General features: G+C 34.2%; 2 protein-coding genes across 2 annotated transcripts; one reads left to right on the top strand and one right to left on the bottom strand.

The window, feature by feature from the left end:
* Positions 1-2,381: 2,381 nt before the first annotated feature.
* On the top strand, positions 2,382-4,478 carry LOC110100005 (exocyst complex component EXO70H1). The gene has a single exon (XM_020827359.2). The coding sequence runs from the start codon at positions 2,581-2,583 to the stop codon at positions 4,375-4,377; it is 1,797 nt and encodes a 598-aa protein (XP_020683018.1). The 5' UTR covers positions 2,382-2,580; the 3' UTR covers positions 4,378-4,478.
* Positions 4,479-17,741: 13,263 nt separating this feature from the next.
* LOC110100009 (probable membrane-associated kinase regulator 4) lies at positions 17,742-19,036 on the bottom strand. Its single transcript, XM_020827363.2, is given in 2 exon segments — positions 17,742-18,014; positions 18,016-19,036. Coding segments are annotated over 2 exon segments (966 nt in total). The 5' UTR covers positions 18,873-19,036; the 3' UTR covers positions 17,742-17,905.
* Positions 19,037-25,310: the final 6,274 nt, after the last annotated feature.

Genomic DNA, 25,310 nt, shown 5'->3' with positions numbered 1-25,310 from the left:
TTCAAAAACATATAAAATGAAATAATTCCTACATAAAATTACGTAAATTTATTACTAATCTATTTAAAAAATAAACATAAGTATAACCTAAAATTAACTGAAAGTATTGACATATTTTTATGTTATTTATTATGTATAATAACTGTGCAATGTTTGCTCTGCTAGGATTTTATCTCATTTTTGGCGATCGTTGCGTGGGTGATCTCTGCCGCCGGATTTGTCTCAGGGAAGTCACTCTTCTCTAGTCTCTAGTATTTTGAGTGTTTTGTTTTTCCTTATTCGGCATTAATGGCATTTACCCGGCTTCGTGACTCGGATTTTTTTGAATGAAGCTTTTCCGGCTCTTTCGTTTAAAGAGGCCTTGTGTGGGCCTTCTTCTTCTTTGGTGTCTTTTCCTGATTTGTGAATTTATTCTCACCGTGGTTTACCGACATTGTTGATTTCGAAGGAGGAAATTTTCTCGCTTGCTGCTCCGTTTGAATTTGCTTTGGTCGATAAGTTTCCTGGCAAGCGGTCATCCATTGATGTCATTCAGAAGTTTTTCTTCAACTTAAAACTCATTGGCGATTGTTCGGTCAATGTTATTAACCCTAGAAATATTTTGATTAAGCTTGTCAATGATTTTGATTAATGTAGAATCTTCTCTCACCGATCTTATTTTTGAATAACTGTTACATGAAAGTGGTTAAATGGTCCCCAAATTTGGATGTTGAGGTCCATTCCCCGATTGTCCCCATATGGATTTCGTTTCCCTATCTTACGCCTCATCTTTTCTCGCCTCGATTTCTCTTTGGGTTGGGTTCACTGTTCGGCCGAATGTTCATATCGAACATCGCCACTGCATCTAGTTCCCGTCCTTCAGTTGCTCACATCCTTGTTGAATTAGATGTCACCAAAAAATTTTTTGATAAAATTTGGGTGGGTTCGCCTAATTCCGGCTACATTCAATCAGTGAATTTTGATGATATTCCTCACTTTTGTATGCATTGTAGTTCTTTAGGCTACTTGAAAGATGATTGCCGTGTTTTCCTCATCTTAATACTGCTACTAAATCTACTTCTGCTCCGTGTGCGTTGCCTGGGGTGAATATGGTTAATGCGAGTCCTGTTTTGCCTGTGGCGGAGGTTGATGTTAATGCGCAGGTGACTGCTGACTTAGGTAATAACATAGCGAATGTTGAAAACTTTGGATGTTGCCTGTGATGCTTGTCCTTTGGCTTTGGTCGCTGAGGGCTTGGTTGTTGGTAATTTGCTTCCCTCCCCGTCTGTTCCTATCGAGAATGCTGGTTGTGGTGGGGAGTGAGGTGATTTTGAGGGAATTGATTTCTCCTTTGGTACCTTCTCATTATGCCTCAGTTTGGTGATGTTGGATATATGAATTGTCATACTAATCTAAAAGCTAACTTTTCTTTGTGGGGATGCTGTGCCTGGCCCGACAGATTTGTCTGTGGAGGTTAATTTCAGAGAGTTTGTGCCTGCTGAGCCTGTGATGGTTGTTTATGGTGTGTCTTCTCCTATCAATTCTATGGTACATAGTAGTGTTGTTTCGCATGTTACCAGTGTTATTCTGGGAGGATCAACATCTTTTATTAATGTGCATTTTACTGTTGTGACAAATAGTGAATTGAAGTCTCAGGTAGCTAAATCTGTCAAGAACACTATTTTGGTGCAAAATGATTGGCTTATTCTAAGTGATTCCCTCTCTTTGTCTTGGGGGGGGGGGATCAAGAGGATTTTAGTGAATGCGAGTAGGTTGTGCCTGTTAAGCTTGCTAACCTTAGTCGTTCTAATGGTGGTAATAAGCGCAAACATAAAGGTAAAAAGAAATATGCTCGGGCTCTTTCCTATTTGCTTTTCGGCGTTGGATTTTGACGGCATTGTGGACAATGATGAGGAAGCCCCCAACTTCCCCTCGTTGGATTGATTGGTTGGCAACCGAGGTGATTTGGACTTTTGCTTGGAAGTTTGGATTTTGTGGGGTTTTCACCTGTGGATGTTCCGTGGCTAGTCGCGAGGCTGGTGCAGGGGGCTTCCATTCTTGAGTCCGGTTATTTTTATTTTGCTCTCATTGTATTGCCTCGTAACTTGTTGTATGTGTTGGGTATTTTTGCTATGTTGTTGCAGTGGCTCTGGCTTAGAGATTGATTACTTGAATAAATGGTTTTTTTTTGAGAAAAAAAATATTTTTTATGTTATTTAAAAAAAATTAAAAAATAAATAAAAATAAATAAAAAAAATATTTTTATGTTATTTGTAGTTGGCTTTTTTTTAAAAAAAAATTAAATGAATTTAATTGTAAGAAACCTTCATAATGATGTGTTGATTTTGAATTGGCAAGCTTTGATTTTGTACTTTTTATCCAATTTTAAAGGAGGATATTATATAGGATCAAAATTGCAATTTCCAAAAGATAGTAATAGTACAAGATATAGAGCCCTCCTGCACCGAAGAAGTCGCTGGTGCCGGGTTGTATGTTTTGTTCTCTTTCTCGATTGGGCCAAGTCTCGTTACGCTTCGGTTTTATATGTTCCGTCTTCTTGTATAAATATGCCTCCCATTTCATACGATCAAATCGTGCTAAATGGCGAAGGGCATTTTATCAAGACTCTTCTCCTGCGCCAGCCCCCACTACATAGCTGGCAGCGGCAGCGGCGGTGGCGGTAACAGCAACAGTAACAGAGACGCTAGCACCTCGCCGCAGCACAGTCTCTCTTCAAGTCTTATGGACGAGAACATCGCCTTTGGCGAGTCTATCATTACCAAATGGGACTCCGACTCGTCCGACTACGCCATGCTCACCTCCCTCTTCTCGGATGGCCACGGCGATGCCGCCCGCTTCCTACGGGCAGTCGCGGACCTCCGTCGCGCCATGCTCTTTTACTTCTCCCCAGATTGCCCCGATCCTTCGTCCATCCGCGTCCAATCCCTCATTCGCGCACAAAGCCTAATGCAGTCCGCCATGCGCAGCCTCGAGAAGGAGTTTCACCGCATCCTCACAGCCAATCGTCACCGCCTTGACTCCGTTTCCCTCTCCTCCTCATCCTCATCTTCAGACGACGATGAAATCGGTCTTTTCTCATCTAACGCCATCGCCGACCTTCGCTCCATCGCTGAATCAATGATGGCCAACGGCTATGGCATGGAGTGCGTCCGGATCTACAAGGTCCTCCGCAAGTCGATTCTCGAGGAAGACCTATTTCTCCTCGGATTTGACATCCGCCTTCCCTACTCCAATTTCCATAAGATCGATTGGCCGGTCCTCGACATCAGGATCAAATCCTGGCTCGCCGCCGCTCGGATCTCCTTCCCCGCCCATTTCGCCGCGGAGCGCCTTCTGTGCAGCCAGGTCTTCGATTCCTCAGACTCGGACGATCTCGATCTGACCGAGTCCTGCTTCGCCGATGTTGCAAATGCCGCCGCCCTCCAGTTTCTCTCTTTCCCTGAATCCATCGCGAAAACCAAACCCTCCCCCGAAAAGCTCTTCCGCATCCTCGAGCTTCACCAGGCGCTCTCCGACCTCTTTCCACAAATTGAATCGACCTTCTCCTACGAATCCACGGCATCGGTAAAGGTAAAGGCGCTCGAAACCCTCCAAGCCCTAGCCGAAGCAGCTCGCAATTCGCTCGCGGAGTTCGAGGTTGCCGTTCAGAAGGAATCGTCGAGGATCCTTATTCCCGGCGGCGGGGTCCACCCTCTCACCCGGAACGCGATGAACTTCCTCGCCTCCCTCGCTGATCACGTGCCGGCACTCATCCATGTCTACGCCGGCGTCCCCTTCCGCCCGCCGGAGCCGCTGCCGGAGATCTCTGCTCCGTGCCCATCGACAATTGTGCCGGCAGCAGTATCGGACAGGATCGCATGGCTGCTGCTCGTCGTTCTCTGCAAGCTGGATCACAAGGCGGAGTTCTACAAGGAAGTAGCTCTCTCCTACCTCTTCTTGGCGAACAATGTCCAGTATGTGGTAAACGAAGTGAAGAGAAGTGGTCTTAAGATTATTTTAGGAGCGAGGTGGGCAGAGATGCATGAGGACACGGCGAGGCGATACTCGGAAAGATATGTGAGGCTTGGACCGCTTGGTTGGGGAAAGGCGGCGGCGGCGTTTGAGGAGGCGGCGGCTGCCCAGGAGGGAAGGCTGGTGGAAGATGAGAGGATGAGGGAGGACGTGAAGACTGAGGTAGAGGAAATGATTTTGCCGGCGTACCAAGGATTATATGAAAGCTTGACGGCTGCGCGCGGTGGTGGAATGGTGGAGCCGGCGGCGGCGTCGGTTCGGTTCTCACCGAAGGGCTCACGAGATCGGATCGAGCAGGTTTTTGTTGAACCGCTTGGTTCAGAGTCGTCCGGTTCGGTGAACTGGTCGTTTAGTACAAGCTCCTAAATTTTTTTCTGGGTGCTTGTTTATACTTTGGGGATTTACACATATGCCAATAACTTTTACATAATTACGTATTTAATATTTAAAAAATTTATATTTATCTATTATATACGGAACAAATTTTAAGAAGAAGCTTGATCAACCCTATTGGTTGAGAGCTTAGGCTTCCAACTAAGAGGTCCAAGGTTCGAGTTCATGTGCATGCGTTGTGTGTGTGAGTTTGCCTTAAATGGCCTAAATGTCCCAAAAAAAAAAAAGTTTTGATACATCATCACAAAATTAGCTTGATCAGCCATATATTTCTCTACCGCCGCGAATATTCCAGGACGCAACAAGTTTAAATTATGTAAAGGAGCAAAATTTTATAAAAAATTAAAAAGAAGCAAACTAGTCAAATTATTTAGTACTTTTCATTAATAAAAATATTAAATAGTTTGACTAATTCTAAAATTAGCCAAACTATTTCGCTAATTCTGAATACACCAAATAGTTTGACTAATTCTATATAATACTGATATTTTTACTAAACATCATTAGAAATGTTATTAGCTAATTAAGAATGCATTAAAATTTTTGAAATTAGGTTAACGATGACATGTTAATGTACGATGAACAAGATCGTATAAGGATCCTATGGTCTGAATGAGATTTTTTGACATAGGAATTTAATACCCAGATTAACTGCATCTTAATTGATTTTTACAAAGGAATCCAGTGTTCACAGCAAATACATATTAAAATAAGATTATACTAATTAAGTTAAAAATATAATAAATTATTCATTAAATAATGACAAATATTTTTTCTTTATTAGTTATTTCGAATTTATTACAAAATTTGCATAATTTTAAAATGAAAATTGATAATTTTATAAGATAAAAAGATACGCTCCTAATATTTTTGACTTTAAAAATAAAACCTACCTGATTTAAATAGTATTTTCTTTAAAAATATCTTAACATTAGTTAATCTGTGAGCTTATCGCTCGTTAACCTATTTTTAAAATTTTAATGCATCATTAATCAACTAATGATATTGCTAATGATGCTTAGTGAAAATATGAGTATTCAACAGAATTAGCTAAACTTTGGCTAATTCTATAAAAAACACCAAATAGTTGGCACTTTTAGAATTAGCCAAACTATTTAACGTTTTCAATGAAAAATACTAATTAGTTTGACTAATTTGCTTCTTTTAAAATTTTTATAAATTTTTTTTCTTTCACATAATTTAAACTTTGGCTATGCTTCTTTTTAAAATTTGTTCTTCTATATAACATACTATTCGAATGTCTTAAGAATATATATATGATGGTATAACATACATTTATATACTTTCTTATATTCCTTCAATTATAATTATTTTTTAAAAAAATTAGAGAAAAATATTACACTAAATACTTATCCTAAGTAAATAAATTTAAAATCATAAAATAAAACTTGCATCAATATAAGAAAATGTGGATAATAATAGATATTTTGCCTAACAAAATTTGATAATTGTTGAAGAATTTCATGAACAACAACTCTAATGGATTATGAATCCTTGTGAACTTTATAAAATTTTGGGAAAAAAAAATTTCTTACTCTTCTTTTCTCTCTCTAGCTTTTTTCTTCTTTTCAACAACTACAATCCTAAGTAATCTCTTTCTACCTCATCTCAACATTATTCTTCCTTCATAAAAATTATTTTTTACATGAAGAAAATATATGTTTTTCTCTTATTTATAGGTGAAGTTGAGTTTATGCATGAAACACCCTTGGTTTGGAGATATGAGAAGTGACAAAGAAAAATGAACGAGTCCGGAGACTAAGCATGCATGAATTCCTACAAATTTTGGAGATATTTACATGAATTAAATATTTAAGAAATTTTGCAAGATGACTTTCATGCATGATGACATTTTTTGGAGAAGACTTTAGACTTGTGTGTCATACATGTAATTTTTATGATATGATGGTTTTTTTTTAAATGGTATGATAAGTTCATTAAAATTATAAAATATTATCTATATCAAATATGTGAAATAGAAGATGTAGTATAATTATACTATGTATAAAAATTTTAATTTTTAAATATGACTTAAGTATTATTAAAATTATAAAATTTTTATGTTAATATTCATTTCAAAATATTTGATAATAAATAGGTTAAAAATAACTAAATTACTTATTTTTTTTCTCACAAAGCCATAAAATATTATATGCAATTTCTTAGAAATCAATATATACTTTACATACTTTTATCTTTTTAATTATTACTTTATTTAAACAAATAATTTAGTTGCGCATTAAAATGAAAAAAAAAATTATTAAATTATAACTTTAACTTCAGAGTAAAAATATTACACTTACTAAATGAGTGTTATTAAAAATTAATAATATCAAATTCATTATTTTTCAAATATATAATTTTAATTTATTTTATTAAATTCAGAGTATTACATCCTCTCCACCTTACGAAATATCAAATTCATTATTTTTCAAATATAGCTTTTATGCCGACTGTGGGCTATTATAAGTTGATTTTTAATTTGCTTAATATTTTCTATAGTAACAGTGATTAGGAATGTTCCTCAAGGATGAATGTTGTAGCCTGCTGTGTGAGCTTCTCCTAAAATTTCCTTTCTAATTTCCATATGATTAGGAAATATTACAGAATCTATCTGTCAATTTTAAAATTCCATCACTATTTTTTTTTATAAATTCCATTACTATAAACCACAAAAATCTTTCATCTTCCTTTCTTTGATAAGCTTGTGTGAATGGTGGTGAAGCCTGTTGATGAGGCGCAGGTTGCGAGCGATCTTCCCGATCTTGGGGATCGGCCGTTGCCTGTGTGCGGAAATTCGGAGATTTTGGAGTCTTTAGTCACTTCTAACCCATCTGTTTTGAATGTGGTTGATGTGGTTAATGCTATTTAGTTGCGCATTAAAATGAAAAAAAAAATATTAAATTATAACTTTAACTTCAGAGTAAAAATATTACACTTACTAAATGAGTGTTATTAAAAATTAATAATATCAAATTCATTATTTTTCAAATATATAATTTTAATTTATTTTATTAAATTCAGAGTATTACATCCTCTCCACCTTACGAAATATCAAATTCATTATTTTTCAAATATAGCTTTTATGCCGACTGTGGGCTATTATAAGTTGATTTTTAATTTGCTTAATATTTTCTATAGTAACAGTGATTAGGAATGTTCCTCAAGGGTGAATGTTGTAGCCTGCTGTGTGAGCTTCTCCTAAAATTTCCTTTCTAATTTCCATATGATTAGGAAATACAGCATCTATCAGTCAATTTTAAAATTCCATCACTATTAAGTATTAACCACAAAAATCTTTCATCTTCCTTTCTTTGATAAGCTTGTGTGAATGGTGGTGCTGCATGATTGATGTCATCTCTAAAATGTTGTTGGAACTGTAAAGAGAGAGCTCCATTATATTGTGATGGTACTCTACGTTGTCCAATCTCCTCCAATAATTAAAGGATTTGACTTTGAAGTTTCTCCATCCTAGACATACGACCCTCTAAACTGAAGCAACGAGGGACTTAATCATTGATATTTTTTTTTTTTTTTGATTGAGAGATTGATTGTTGGCCATTGAAGAAGTATGTTTGAAATATTGTTCACAAATGGCACAATAAATTAATTCTTTTTTAAAATAGTAATAAAATAAATTTTAAAAAAAGCTCCAATCAGCATGTTGACTTCAATAAACTTTTCAATTATGATTAAAGGCAACTTACTTGACTCTTTATCCTAAAGGGAGGTCTACATTGACGTCCAGAAGGTGGTCTCACCTCTTAATTATAATTTTTAGTAACAAGCAACTTTAATGGTTCAAACATATATCTTTTAACTCCGGAAGCTTCGACATCTAAAAATAGATAGTAAATTAAATTGTCACCTAAAAATCATCTTTTTGGGGCATGAATATCAATGCAAAAATGAGTTGGAAAGTTCTTAAATTTAATTTGAGACCATCCAAACTCTGATTTTAGCGAACTTATAGCCAAATTGAACATCATAGGAAGACGAACCCAATTAATGACACCAAATTCAATCCAATTCAGCCTAAATGACCCCCAAATCAAAAGACCAAAATATACTTAAAAGATTCAAAGCATCATTTGGATGACCAATTGATATATGAATATGACATGCTTATAATCAAATCAAACTCTTCGACGAGACGAATCCAACTTGCCTAAGATTGCTTAATTTCGACATCATTATGCCATTTAATGCTTGAATTGAAGAATACATCATGATAGAGGGAATTGTTATCATCCGTCCAATGGAATACTCTAAACTTGCTATAGAATCTATCCATATTTATTATTAGACATGACACTCTCAAAAAGCTATAAATAGACTCTCATTTTTCACATAAAGAAGGAAGCAGGGAGAGAGGAGAAAACTAATGAGCTCTCTAACATTCTGCATCAACACTTCCACGGCTGGATCTGTTCCCAACCATCGGCCGTCACCAAACTTTTGCCTTTTTGTTGACCGCCGCCGGATCTCTTCTCGACCACCAACCATTGTCAGACTTTCTTATGTTCATTGGCCACCTCTGGGTCTCTAAATAATGTCGGACTTCCGCCCGTCTACTAATTATCACTAGATCTCTAACCATCATCAAACCTCTGCTGAACATTCTCTCGATTGTTGCCACTAGAGTTCCAATATCTGTCATTCATTTAAGATTATGAGTACCCAACTGAAGTTTGGTCAATTCTCCAATATATTATATTCTCACAATCATTGAGTTGAGGGACATGACAACCTTTGTAACATATTCAAACATAAGTGAAATCATTTCAACTAGGCAAGACCATATCATTTTTTTTCCCTTTTCAAGATCTTTCACGTAAAAATTTTGATGTTTCTCTATCATTTTAATTATCTATTTAAGTGCTGAATTTTCGTACATCTCTAAGACATAAAACATTTCCACTTTACCTCCGCAAATCTCTCAGCCCGCTACAGAAATGAAATAGATAATTCTTTTAAATTGGGTCATAGGGCATCACATCATTTGAACATTTAAACGCTTCAATCATGTAGTATGATAATGGTTAGATTAGAAATCAAGCTAGGATTTATTTATTAATACTCTATAAATTTTGATATGAATAAAATTTTCACCTCTATTGTTGAATCAAGTATGAGAGAGTTGAGCGAGGTCTTTGATGCAAGTTTCAAAAATAATGTTATTAAAGTCCCATAATTAGCTCTTAGGGATAGGATTTCCCCCAACTTTTTTATAGTTATGCCTACAAAAATTATCAGTTACAAAGCCGAAACCTTTTTACCAAAGAGTTTTATGCGTAAACTAATGATAAAGGAAAGGGGGAAAAGTACCAAACAGCATTATGCCATGAATCACTTAACTATCAGCAATGATGGGCCAAAACGAGATACTTGCTAGAAGCATTTCATTTGATCCAGATTTGAAGTTATCATGCCTGTCTTCGTTAGCATAAAGCTTGTGATAGTTGGAGAACCACAAGTCAGAAAGAAGGGAGGGGCTTATTTTTGGTTTTAGGACATAAAAGATGTCAAAGTTGAAAGAGCAAATAAGATCCTTACAATTAAGGACCTTATCAAGGCGATTAAAGTCTCTCACATTTTGAGCTTCTATGGAGGTGGAGAGCATTGAGTTTTGTGAATAGAACTAGAAGCCTTTTTGGCTTTATTTTGTTTAGGAGAAATTATTCTGTGTGGAGAACGGATGTAGAACGTCGTCTGTAGACCAAACAGAATGCACAATGTCAGCGGTACCGAGCCACGGTACTGAGCGAAGGGTGAAGTGGTGCATTCTGGTTGATCTCCGGATGACGTTTGGCGTCCGCACATAATGATTAACGTTTGTGCGTTTATGTCTAGAGGGTTTGGTGTTTACAGTACGGAGAGTTTGAGGAATATTCATTTGGTTGTTTGGAAAGTCTTCCTTATGATGGAGAATTGAGAATTAATTTTGATTTGTAGCGGTTTTGAGTTAAAGGAGTAAAGAGTGTCATTTGTTGGGGAATTGAAGTTAGGTATGGATTCTAAGGCTTTGTTTAGTACGGTTTTTTTTATTGCTTCTTAAAACAACTTTTTAGTTTTAAAATTAAAATTTTTATGCTAAAAAATTATTTTAAGAAGCAGTAAGAAAGTCATTCTAAATGAAATCTTATATTGAGATTGGTGATTTTTTTCCTTTCTAGTTTTTCCTGATTTATATCGGTAGGAATTGCATGGAGGGTGGGGACAGTAAAAGGCTCAATAGAGAGGAATTGAGCATTTTTTACTCTCGATTTCTGACTTCTACTTCTACCAAAAGGAGAGAATTGCAGTGGTGGAAGGGGGCACGGGGATGAAGAAAGGAGTTGTAGCTTACATAGGCATTTTCCAATCATATTGAATTTTGAGTATCTGATACTTATCAAAGATTGAAATACTGATCTCATTTGGAAGAATCAAGGTATTTTGAGTGTCTTTGTCGTCGAGCTGGTGGAAACCTTCGGTGTCTTTCGATAGTTGAATGTGGGCGCCTTTTTTCACCGTATGGATGGTCCGTGCGAGGCTTCAGGGATGCTAGGAGCCTCGGCCGTATACTGAGCTTAATGTGGGTTATATTTCATTTTCCTTTTATTTCTCTGGTCATTCACTGTTGTAACCGCTATTTCCTTTTTTAATATATGTGTTTTTGTTAAAAAAAAAAGTTATTTTCCACCTGAATATAAGGGTATTAAAATGGGTCACTGGGTCAGGTTTGGGCCCGACTCAAAATTGACTTGATTTGAATCTAGTCAACTTGAATCCAACCCGTTTAATCAATGAATAAAATTTTAGAACTCGAACCTGATCAGCTTGAACCCGATTATCCATTTTAATTAAAAATTTATTTGTGATGAAAGGAACATTAATTCAAAGATATAATGTTCCTCTCATCACAAATAAATTTTTACATGAATCATTATCATGACTCTATATCAACAAATATGTATAAATTAAAATAGCATGCAAGAGATAAATTTTTATGTGAAAACAATCAATAAGTTAGAACTTCGTGGAATGATTCAATTTTTTTTTTCCACCGCTTATTTATTATTTTTAATATATTATTAGCATACATACAGATGAAATTGACCAATGTGAACGTTGGAAAAGAAAAATAATAAAAATTGAGAGATGTATATTGAGGACTCCATTGAGCCATTTCATAGAGTTAGAAAATACGATTATGATGTAATGATATTCGTCACACGTAAAAATTCCAACGAATTGATGTCATCAAACTGAATACTTCTGAATTTGTTATGAAGAAGGACGTTACTCTTAGAATATTTTACTAGATTTTTTAATTTATTTATTTGATTGATGAAATTTTATGACAGTAAAACAATTATTTTTTAATTATATATAAATGTGAACTACGAATCTTTTTATGTATAAAATCTAATAAGGGGAAAAAGTAAGGAGTTTAGGCTAATTGGAATAGCTTATTAATTTAAATCGATGATTATAAATAATATTTTTTTTCATAACAAAAAAAAAATTACATTAATGTAATAATTAAATGGTGGAAAATGCCTTATGTGGTGGATATAGGAGGATTTTTGAGATGGTAAGAATTATCACTGGATGATGAGAGTCAAACAATAGTACTTGATTATGGATGTTGAGGAGTAGATGATGATAAGCATGGTCATTATTTTGATAGCATTGGAGATTGGGTGATGAGGAGGATAAGCGTTGGATGATAGTACCTATTAGGCATCAGTCGTTGACATTCATCGAGTGAAGATTAATAGTAATTTGAAACATTGAATGATGGCAAATGGTCAGCTTGATTATTCTCATAAAAGAAGGAAAGAGAGGTTGACCGAGAAGATGGGTTTTGAAAGTTGGTAGTTGATGAATGTTTAATAACAGTTGTTTATAGGATTTCTTCGATGGTTGAGGGTGATGTTGATGTCAAGCAGTAATAGATGTTCTCTTGGTTGTTCTCCTGATAAGAGGGGATTCTTGATGACCAAGAAGATGGGTGTTAGACATTGGTAGTTGGCGGGCATCAATCAGCGATGTGTGATATGTGTCCGATGTTGGTGGTTAATGGACATCAAATGTTGGTCTTGGAAAGTATCAAATGAGGATAGTCGAAATATTAAATGTCAATGTCAAATATTTAGCTCGGTCAATTTTCTAATATGAGGGTGTTGAATATTGGTCCAAGATTTATCTAGATTTAGTTTTGTACTTTCTTTGAATTCTTGTATGGCTTGTGTTGCCATTGGTGTTATTTTGTGTAGTTTGTTTTGTAGCTTTCGTGCCTATAAATAGAGGCTCTATAGGCTGTAATAGGAATGGTCAAGTAATAAAGGATTTGCTTTTTGTCTGCTCCCTCTTCCCCTTCCCTCTCTCCCTCCTCCTCTCTCAAGATAAAGTAGAGGAAGTGCTTCTTCCTCTCGAGAAAGATCTTAACATAGGGGAAATTAACAACTAAGAAAACTTGCATCAAATATAAGTGGTTGACGAACAATAGTTGTCGACAGATAGCAAGCTTCTATCCATCAATATCTAAGCTTTAATGCTAGTGTGGATTACATACTAACTTTTTTAAATTGCTAAGCTCTCAAGCCAATTTTATGAGTTTCTTTAAGAGTTTGGACATTTGAAGTGCATGTTCAAGCAATGTATTAGTGAATATATATAAAATATGAATTTAACTTTCAAACAATAACCACCAAGTCAAATGCGCGTTTACTAATTGAAGAGCAATTTGTTTTGGATGTCATAAGAATTTTTCTAAAATAATATATTAGATGTTGTTTATTATTTGAATATAGCTTACTGTGTTAAACCACCTAAGTAAAAGAAGTCAAACTCTTAAATATTGAGATGACTTTTGGTGTTATGGCTTAAATTTCATTAAGAAACTCCAAGATTAAACGTACTATTATGGGAAAAATCTTAGGATAGGTGACCTCCTTAGAAGTTACATCAATGGGATAAAATTGTGAGGCTATTAGACTAAAACAGCTAATATCTCTATAGTTAAGAGTTTGAGCTATTACATACTATAAATCTATTTGCTTGACGTATAAACAAAAATTCATGCATACTCTTGAAAAACTAAGTGTTAATAGATGTCATATATTTCTTGATATTTTGAAATGACTTCTTAAATTCATCAACCTAATTTAGAGATGATTAACTCTCTTCCATTTCTTTTTTTAGCTATCATGGTCATTAAAATTTTAATCTATTACATCCAATTCACTCGTCAGATTATCATCATAATATTCTATATTTAGAACAAAAATCTAAAACATAATCAATTATAGCCACTTCCATTGGATGTTTTTGGTTGATGATTCAATTATAAATAGAGTGGACCAGTTCGACTTTCCTAGAGGCAACATTATCCAGTCACGATTTGATCATGAGAAGATATTATCATCATCAGTTGATGACAAGGATGAAGAATATTAGGAATAAAGTTTAGAATATTCTCTTATGAAAATTATAATATAGCCCTTATTTAACTCATTAACATTTTTATGAGGAAAAGTTCGCAAGAGATTTTATCCTCTCCGATGATACTTGTTGTGCTCCCATCAATGAGCATCTTAATTATTTGTCTCAAAATTTGCATTATAAGTGCACTACAATCACAACTATCATGTTGCTCATTCACTCAAAAAGATTAGGTAATGCTCAGGTCCTACATATTATCATTCCACTATCATTATGGTCACATCAGATGTGCCTATATATGAGCTTTGATAGATCATCTTATTGATGCAATAGCCAACTGTTTTTCATCGTTGCATTTGGAAAGAAAATTAAAGTTTTGAAGATAGCCTTGGATCCTTTACACTCCACAACTGTTTTGATTGTCGATGAAAGCCATCATTCTCATCAAGCTTTTCATCAATAATAGAACCATGCATTATTATTGGATGCTTGGTTGACACCACCTGTAGTCCCTACTGCTCGTTTGGCATTGCAATCATTGACAGTCATCGATGGGATTAGTTATATTTCTATTATTACCTATAGATTTATATTAAACTCCATAACTATTATAAGTGATGATGGACACAATCATTCTCATCAAACTCCTCATAGATAATGGAATCATGCATCATATTATATGCCTGGTTTTCTCCACTTACAACCCCACCTGCTCATCTAAATCTTGCTAGTTGTGACAATCATCAATGTTGTTGATCAAATTTCTATTTTTAACTCTAGGTTTGTATTGTCATCTCTGTGAAATCCGTCAAGTAAAAGAAGCTAAACTCTTAAACATCGAGATGCCTTGTGATGTAATGGTTGAAATTTTATTTAAGAAACTCCGCAAGTAAGTGTGCTCATCCTGAAGTAATTTTGGGATGGATGACCTACTGGGAAGTTACACCAACAGGATAAAATCATAAGGCCTTTAAGTCAAAACAGACAATATCTTAATAGTTAAGAGTTTGAACTATTATAATCTCATTAAAATCCACTACGTACAACCTTCATCCCTTAAGCTAGACATAATCACCATTTTTTGTAACACCAAATCAAACTTTATAATTTGTTTATCTTTGATGAGAACTACTCTATAGAATTTATCTTATTCGATGATGCTTACTGCCCTCCCTATAATGGCTAACTCACTCACCTCAAGTGGATTACATATGATGGTAATGAGAGATCATTGTGAGACCTCGTTCCCTTACTGTTCCTCTCCTGATTTGGATTTTGATAACTCTGGTAAATTGTTTGAGAAATTGATTGACATTCTTTCCAAGTTAGATCTTGGGGCATCACAATCATCCTGTCAGTTATTTTGTATATACCTAAGCTCATTTAACATACAAATAGTTAATACAACACAAGTGAAAAATAATAATAATAATAATACAACACAAGTGAAACTCAACAAGATTTTTCCATACAATGGGAAAATTTTTACAGACTTCCTCCACTTAATTTGATGACACTAGTTGCACTTCATTTGTGGCTGGCTTTCTCACCACAAGTATATCACATATGATGTAACAATCATGTCATTAATTGTCATATGAAAACTTGATAATTAATATTCAAGGTCCCAATAGATTATGCATTGCCGTCCCAAAAGGTTTTTGTGGCGAGGTCCCAATTCGGAATAATAAAGGGCGTCAAAGGTGTCTATTTTATGAAAATATGAGATAGTATAGACAGTATGATACATATGATTCGAATCCAAAACTTTTTGATTGGTACTCAAATTAAACTCCCAACCAATAGACCGGTTTTTCAAATACGAAAAAATTGTAATAGCTCTTATTTTGACCCAGATAAATAAACTTTTTAAGTAGTTATTATAAGTCTAAATTAAATTTTTGGGATCATAAAAACTCAAAATAAATTTCAGATTTATTAATTTAATCTATAAATTAATTGTGAAAGAAAAATTAAATATTTTATTGTAAGAAGATTTGGAAAATATTTTTTTATTAACATCATACATTAATAAATTTGATTATGAAAAATTTTAATCATAATAAATCTTTAATCTGTCAGTCCGATTGCAAGCACAAAGAATAATGTAACATACAAAAATATCAAAAAGCTGCATTGCAGTATGGATATTTTAGTCCATTGTGTTGTTGCTACCTTATTTCCTTTATTGTTTTCTTATATTACTTTATAGATAAACTCTAAAGTCTAAACATTAAAACCAACCAAGAAGAACATCTAATTCATATAATAGTAATAAATAGCTGCCTAATTAGCCTGCAATTACTCAACAGCAAGACTTGGTAGGTTAGCCTGTTTCCTTAGGCTTTAATATTGTCAAGCCTTTTGTCAGCACAGTTACATAGTTTAAGCTTTACTTGTCTGCACCTGAAAGGTTCCTTTGGCATTTAATTTAAGACTCAATGATTAATTTCTCTCATCAAAGTGGATCTCTCCACCATAATGATTGTTTACTGTTACCATTAAAACAGTTTTGTGCACTAAAACTTTCTTTTGAAGCTGTTGATTACAACCGAGCATTATTCTCTCTTTCTTTTGAACCTGTAACTTTTATTATTTTTGCAAGCTTTTAAACTATTGTTATGTGTGGAGTGTCAACTAAAGGAGAAATTATTTTGTGTCAAGGCTGGACACTGCTTTACGTCCGAAGGCGAATCAGATGCAGCCACGTCAGCGGTACCGAGCAATACCAAGCCGCGGTACACAGCGAAGGGGTGACGTGACGCATTCTGGTTGGTCTCAGAAAGGCGTTCGGTGTCCACACAGAATAATTAATCCAACTAAAACTGATTAGTGGTGGAACTGAAGGATGGTTGAGCTCAAAGCTGGCAGTTAGGGTCAGAGCACGCTGGCAGCCAGGGCCTCCGCATGCTGCCAGCCAAGGACTTCGCATGGTGCCAGTCAGGGCCTTCGCACGCTACCAGCCAGGGCCAGGGCGCGCTAGCAGCCAGAGCCTTCGCAGGCTGCCAGCTAGGGCTTTCGCAAGCTGCCAGCCAGGGGCTTCGCATGCTGCCGGCCAAGTTGGCAGCCTGGGCATGCTCTCAGCCAGGGCCAGGGCCAGGGCACGCTGGCAGCCAGGGCCTTAACACGTTAGCAGCAAGGGCCTTCGCAAGCGGCCAGCCAGGGGCTTTGCACGCTGGGTGTGACCTTGCTCAACATGGAAATCTCACCATAAATTCTCTTTGAGATCAATCCTAATAGTTTTAAATAAAAAAGCTTAAGCATATTTGAAGGTCAATTGTTTGATATTTATGCTTCAGCATATTGTTCTTAGACTAAATATGACATTCTTTGATATATTAACAAATTATAATTCACATAAGAGCTCTTTGCATTGATCACTAGCCTTCGTCAGATCATATGATTGCTGCTCCATAGAATATTACTTTCTCTTAAAATAAAAAATTTTCGATATCATCAAATACAATGCATCTCGAGCTTATTCAATCGTGTGGAGCCTATAGGAGAATCATCTATAATTGAACACCGCACAATTACAATAGAACAACCAGAGATTATAGTTACCTTTGGGACAACTTTCATGCTGCTTCTTAAAGTAGCTTTTAGTAATAAAAATTAAAATTTTCATACTAGAAGTCTGCTTTAAGAAGTAGTAAGAAAGTAGTTCCAAACAAAACCTATAAGAGCCTCAAACGTTGATCTAATTCATTTTAAACAATAAAAACATTACCATGACAATGGAGATCTGTGACAGCCTTATATATTTTTCAAAATTTTTAAGACACTCGATGAATTTTTCCACCTCTGAATATGACAAAGTTCTCTAATTTTATTTATCTAATAAATATGAAGCCACCTTACACACCAGTACATTGAAGTGACAAAAACAAATCTCATCATAATTGCAAGCAAACAGATTTTCTCTACATCATGCTTTTAACAAAATTAGCTCTACTAATAATATCTAAATAACAAAAAAACTGGGCACATCAAAATAAATAATTTTTTTACATTCCATTGTTGCTTTTGAAAATCTCTGTTTTCAAATTCAGCAAATTTCTGGTCGCTCCTGCTTCTCACACTCTTCAGCAATCCTTGAAGCAGAAAATGACCACAATTCAACATCACTAACAGTTTTTTCTTCCACAACCACTCTGCTGAGATTTCTTGCAATAAGCTATTGCTCCTTGAATCGACTTCTCCACCTCTGAATCCACAATGCTGAGACTATTCGACTTTAAACTTGAGAAGGAAGAAGAACTTGAAGATGAAGAAGATGAAGTTGAAGAGGATTTGTTTGGCAAATGCTGCCTATTTACAGCATCAGAAAATGACCTCCTATGCCCACATCCCTCCACTTCCATCTTCTCTCCGTCAAAGCTTCTCATGACTCTATTTGCTCTGCTGGGAATAAGACCAAATGGGGTTTTCCTTGATGGCTTCTTGTGAGCAATTGAACATTCTTTGGCTTTCAAGACTGTGCAGGAATCATCAGAACAGGTTGATTTTGTGAACAGAGACTTGAGATAAGCCTTTGACGCCTTGAGCTTGAGACCCAAAGAGGACTGTCTAATCAGTTTCAGTTTCTTAGACCAAGACTTGCTGTTTTGAGATTGGTTGAAGTAGAAGTCTTCAGGGTGGAGCTCTTGGCTGACACAGCAAGAAGTGGAAGGGGAGATGTTGCAGGACTCGAATGGAGTGCTGGTGGTGGAAATAAGATGGAAGGAGTCATCAAGATTGAATTTTGAGATGGTGGTGGGATTTTGAAGGATATTTTGGGACTTTTGAAGCTGTGGGAGATGAAGTGGGAGTAGTTTTCCATTGTGGAAGAGGTCATCAGCAGGGGATGTGATCGGCTCCTTTTCTACTAGATGGGTACTCTTCTGGAATTCAAATTCCTTCGACTCTGTGGGGGAATTTGAAATAGAGTAGCAAAGGAAAGTGGTGGAAGAACTGATGTCCATGTCAATGTAATCTTCTTGTACTAGTTGGTCATGAAAGAGGTTTCTTGCCATTCTCTCTTTCTCTCTCTCTATTCTGATTCAAAAAGCCACACTCTCTTCTTCTAAAGCAGAATTTGCTCTCCCTTTCTCTTCCCTGCTATTTCTCTATTGTTTGATAGTATGACTGAGGAGTATGGTGTTTTGTGTGAGAGCATCCTTTAAAGCATTGGCAGAGACAACTAGGTAGCTCAGCTCTATGGGAGGGGCGATTTTGGGAAAGCTGCCTAACTGCTTTATTTTTAATAAATGTATTAAAATTTTAATTTATAGAACGAATTAGATTTTGTTTGAGTTTTTTTATTATTTTATGAAGCAGTTTTTTAGTATAATAAAAAAAAATTATTATAAAGCAATTTTAAAAAGCGGCAAGAAAGTGATCCCAAACAAAACTTTAGTGTAAAATCCTATAATTCATTATTAACAATTTTTGTAGTCCAATGTCTATTTTTTATTCAAATTTATAAAATTGATTACTGATGCTTCTAATGTGAGCACTAAAATTATAAATAGGACTACTGATGTTTTAAATGTGTTACTAAAATAATTGATTTGCTTATTAGGGCTGGTTTGGTTCCGCGTTATTCCGCTTTTTTTTCGTTTGAAACGGAAAACTTAGTTGAGAGAAAATGTTTGGATGTGAGACATATTTTTTCAGAAACGTCATTTTTCTACTATTTTGAGAAGCGTTACGTATTAGCTTCTCCGCTTAAAAAACTCAATTTCTTCTATTGACATTTTTGAAACCGAAACAGTAAATAAACCAAACGAAGACTTCGAATTCTGAATGCCAATAATAATTGTTAGAATAAATTAATATAAATATCTAGACTTTTTTAGCCACAATCAAATTTATGCTTCGTTTGAGACCGCTTTCTTACTGTTTCTTAAAGTAACTTTGTAATACAAAAATTTAAATTTTAACTTTGTACTAAAAAAATGATTTAATATGCAGTAAGAAAGTCGTCCCAAACAAAATCTTAATCACATTTTTATTACAATAACCATATTTAAAATAAGAGTTATCAAATTCACAACTTGAACTAAATTTGTTTTTTTATCAATCATAAAATTTTAGGTAAAAATCTCCTAATTTATTTAAACTTGAAAAAAAAAAATCCTTATATTTTTTATTTTTTTTATTTTTTCATTGTCTGAGGTTCAAAGACAATGAACTTGCCCAGCAATTTATATCTTTATGAGAGAATTAATGGCTTCATTTCTTACAATTAAAAACAGAACAACAAAAGCGAAAACAACAACACAAAGCACCAAAGTATGCCTATGAATTTCAAGAACAAATTAAGAGCATTGAAGTTCTGTAGTCCCCACTTTTCCATATGTTAGCTGAACCTAATTATCAATAGCTATCAAAATTAATCTATATTTTTTTTTCAACTGCTTATTTCCAAGCTCTTCACTCTCCACACTTTTCCTCTTAATTACTGTATTTGGTGCCTTGTGCACGATTAAAATTATGTGCGGATGCTGAACGTAATCCGGAGACCAACCAAAATGCGCTACTTCACCCCCTCGCTCGGTACCGCGGCTCGGTACCGTGTCTCGATACCGCTAATATGATTGATCTCCTGATGGAGTTCCGCATCCGATCTCTGCACAGAATAATTTCTTCTTGTGCACATTAATTTGAATTTAAATGGAGACCATTTCCCCAAATCATGGAGTTCTGTGCATCAGAAGTGCCAACTGTAATCAGCAATATACCGTTGGACCTAAACTCTGCACTCTGCAGGTCAAGTTCTATTTTTGCCAACTACATTAATTATTGCAATTTTCTATTAGCAGAATGGACCCTGTAACCACTTTAAATTCACCTCCACGTGTTCAATTTATGCATTGGAAGGCTTAATTTTTTTTAAATTGGTTGGTAATAGTATAATTTTTGAAAATAATTGAATCTGCTGATTTTAACTAAAAAGGTATCACCGACACAATGAAGTGGGAAACATAGAGGTTTATAAAATTTTTAAAGAATTCCAGGCAGTGCTCGAAGCTCCCTTTTGCTCCTAAGCCAAGAATTTTTTGTTTTTTAAAGAAAAGCCAAGCTTTCTTATCTGAAAAATATGATCTTCAGATTTTGAAATGGTATTATGCCTCTTTGTTTTTCATGAAATTAGTGAGTCTCCCATAAAGATGAAAAAGCCTATAAAGATTTCTTAGTGTCATTGCGTTGGGGGGAAGTAAAATCACGTAGTGAAACAAATAAGAAATAAAATATGCAGCGAAAAAGAAAAGGAAATTAAGATTTAACATGGAAAAATTCGAAACGGGTAGAAAATCACAGAGTCACATCACACCAAAAAATCTAATATGAAAATTAGGAGAATAGTATAAATCTCTCTTCTTTCTCACTCTCTCTTTCTCTCTTCTCTCTTCCACTTTTCTCTACTTAGAACTAACAAAGAGATTCAATGCAACTACTAATGGACACAACCCTTAATGAAAAACAAGAAATAAAACTATCTAATTGGCCTTGCAATGCTGCGGCGCCAATTTTGAGCGCCGCAATGCTCATACTCTCTTTATTCATTATGCATGACAGCGTCGTAGCACCAAGGTTCGTTGCGTCGTAACACTCCGCTTCTCTATCTTTTTCCATTAAATTATGCAGCACCAAGCCCTCAAGTACACAACACCAGGGTGTTGTACATAATTTTTTTTTTTTTGCTCCAACACAAGTAGGGGGAGGACCTCCATCGAGCTTAATAGGCTGATTTGAGATCCGAGGCAACAATACAACCCAATTGATCAACACAATTAGATTTCACACAAAACTAACACTTTGCATAATCCAAAAAATAAAAAAAACCTTATCTTGGTGTAGATTTAAGATATAATAATAAGTCAAACAAAAAAACAATACTAAAATGTGGCATTCTAGGTTGAGCTAAGAGCTGACTCAAGTTATGTACAACTAGTGTGATATCAGGATGAGATGATATATAGCAATCTTCCCACTAATATCAAATTTTGGGAAACATTTCGAACGACTTCAATTATACTCATAGAATTTTTCTCTTTCATTTTCTAACTTCTCAGGAATATTCATAGAAACATTTCAAAGTTTTTACATAACTATTGAAATTGCCAAAAAAAATCTCTATCCATTTATATACTAAAAAAATTTGTGCGGAAAAAATCAACCTATAAAAATCTAATTCCATATAGTCATAATTTTCAAAATAAAACCTATTATAACATATTAAAAATTATGTAGTAAAAACTTAGTGAAACTTGAAAAAAAAAAAACACATTTTTTTTATTCATAACTCTTTATAAAATAACTGGAATAAATAAGAGTTCAGATATCTACCCCATACTCAATAGTATACCCAAAGGACGATTTTTCTCTCTCTTCCCCTATCAACAAGAAAACTAAAAAAAGAAAATTAAAGGCAAAGATTTTTTTTTTCTCTGTTCTTCCCCGAAGTGCACTGATCACATGCAACACAAAAACCCTTCGGTTAGCGAGCCTACAATACCACAAATAGTGAATTAAAGCCTAACATTTAAATTATAGAACTACAGTTGTTGGATTGGATTTGATTGGATGGAGCATATATTATAGGACCTCTCGAACAAAACATAAACATATTAAAATCATTTAAGACTTAATTAACATTGAAAGATGATTAATTTGTCTCTTTAGGCCTCAAATGCAATATTCAAGAAGCTTACCTCGCTCTGATATCGAAGCATCGAGATTCATTTGCTAAAAACGGCTTTATTATTATTTTATTTCCTTTTTGAAAATAATGCATGGGTTTGGATTTTGAAATCAAAATATAAAAAAAAAGAGAAAAATTATATGCATATCATTTTATTTAATTATTCATAAATCTAACATTTAAATTTTTTTAATTTAATTATATATAATTAAAACTTCTTAAAATCTCAAAATTTCCTCTTGCTTAAAATTTTCATCTTTATTTCTATTGTGTGGCTAGATTTGTTAATAAATAATATGACTCGAAAATATGAGTTTGGGTTGACCTGATAAATTCTTAGGCTAGGGCCTATTAAAAATTTTAGGATAAAATTAATATTCGGGTTGAGTTCGGACTACTCTGAAAGTTTGAATTTGACTAAAATTTGATCCAATTATTATTTGAGTTTGGGCTAAAAGGGTTATATTTGAGTTAATCGGATTAGGTTAACTTAAAAAAATTACACTCTATATGATAAACAAGTTAGAGAGATCGAATTTGGATTAGTTAGGTTTGGGTCAAATCAAGTTCTAATTAAATGTTTTGACTCGTATAATCAACAAGTCTAATTTGAGTCAAGTATATTTGGATTGGATCTACTTCAGTTTCAAACCGAAATCTCACTTGCCAATTCAAAATAACATCGATACCGATGAGTGTTCATCCTCTCCCTCCCTTTTAATTGTTGTTATAAATTTTGAAAAGACAACTTGCAGTTGTATATTATGAGATTAAAAATATATATTTTATAATGTCGAGTTTAAAAAGACGTTATATACGACTGAGCTTAGAATTTAATGAAAATTCATTTTGTGTTGTTGCATTAGGTGTATTAGGATCATATGCAAATAATAATACGTTAGCTATGAAAATTTATTTCTCTGATTAACTTGTGATTGACACAGCCACAGTTTTAGGATTGACAACAACAGTGATATTAAAGAATTCTAGATGGTACGTAAATAAAAAAATAAGTTTTGGATGTGAAAATTATAATTATGAGAATTTGAAATACTATATTTGCAAATATAAAAAAAAGTTGAAAATTTAAATATTTAATGCATATGAACTAATTTAACAGATTAAAATTTTGTTATGGATCTTAAAATAAAATTTCATAATAATATGATGTCAAAATAATAATAAAATATTATTTTTTTCAAGACATGAATGAATTTATCCCTAAATTAATACACACATCATATGTATTAAGCCTCCAACATAAGAGATAAGCTCTCAATTAATAGATCCAACATGAGCTCATAAGAGATTGTCGCATGAATAGAAATCATCGCCTGTACAAAATAAGCTATGACAAAATAAAAGTAATCGAACGTGCACAGCAGCCAATAGATCAGGCCAAAGAAAACTTAATAAATGTCTTCCTGTAGATCAAAAGGACAAAAAGTAACAAGAAAACCACTATCCTATGCGCAAACGCCTAGGTTTTGCTATTATCAATTAAAAAATTCAACCGAAGCTGTTTATACAGTACAATGGCCTCGAACCAGCACCCACCAGAATTGAAACAAGCATCATTGGCAATCTTTTTCGTGATTAATTATTTTGTGCGGATGTTAAATATCGTTTGGAGATCAATCAGAATGTAAAATATCACCCATTCGCTCGGTATTGTGGTTCGGTATTGCTGTTTACAGCTCAGTACCGCAGCTCGATACAGCTGATATGACTGCACCTGATTCACCTTCGGACGTAAAGCTGCATCCGGTCTCCACACAGAATAATTTATCCTTTTTTTTTGCTTGTCTTGTTGCTTATGGTATATTCAGATATAATAAATAAATAATTGATATAAATAAATTTTATTAATTTTTATGTGTAGCATAGGATGTAATTAAGACTTTATTTAGAATAATTTTCTTACTACTTTTAAAAACATTGTTTTTTGTAAAAAATATTAAAAAAAATAGGAGTAAAAAATTATGCCAAAGGAAGTTTAAAGCTAGCTTTTTTTTTTACAAACTTCTTCTAAAAAACTTTACTTCTTCTCATCAGCTAACTAAAACTATAAAAATTTATAATTTACCACTTCAAAAAACGATAGTTAAAATGAATGCAAGTTTTCTCAAATAAAAGTCTATGACAATTCCTTCAATACAATCATTCCACGTAAAAGGTGGGTCAAAAATGAAATTTTCCTATTTTTATAAATTTATGTAAAATGTGGTTCTTATTAAAAAGAGCCTTCATTAAAATAATAATAATAATAATAAACAGTCTTCATGACATCACAAATTATCATGTGCGATCACCAAATGTTTCAGAGGCAAATGAGAATCCGAACAGTACACGACATCAATACATATCAACAGATGACAGGAAACATTTTGATTCACCTCTGAATACTATTTGGTGACCACACAGAATAATTTCACTCATATCAAATGGTGTAGTGTGTAGCTTTGCTCAAAATTGTTAACAAATGATCTTATTTCATTTCAAACTACAGAGGGCAACACAGACGCAACCCAAAAGACCTTTGATTAACGACCCTTCAGACTGCATTAGTGTTTTTTTTGCCGAACAATTAAAATTACCCTTTTTATTAGAAAAATGATATAAAAGATAAGATCTCAAGACCTTAACAATTTCTGAAATCTTGTTTAACTAAGGCCTTATTTGAGATAGTTCTATCTTTTTTAGATAACAAATGTATTTTCTCATTTTCTGTTTAGTTTTCAAAGGAAATTACTTTAAATAACAC

Source organism: Dendrobium catenatum, unplaced genomic scaffold (genome assembly GCF_001605985.2).
Source record: "Dendrobium catenatum unplaced genomic scaffold, ASM160598v2 original_scaffold_17320, whole genome shotgun sequence".
In the NCBI taxonomy this organism is placed as follows: domain Eukaryota; kingdom Viridiplantae; phylum Streptophyta; class Magnoliopsida; order Asparagales; family Orchidaceae; genus Dendrobium; species Dendrobium catenatum.
Note: the sequence above shows the minus strand (reverse complement) of the source record. Positions and strands in the feature narration are given on the sequence as shown.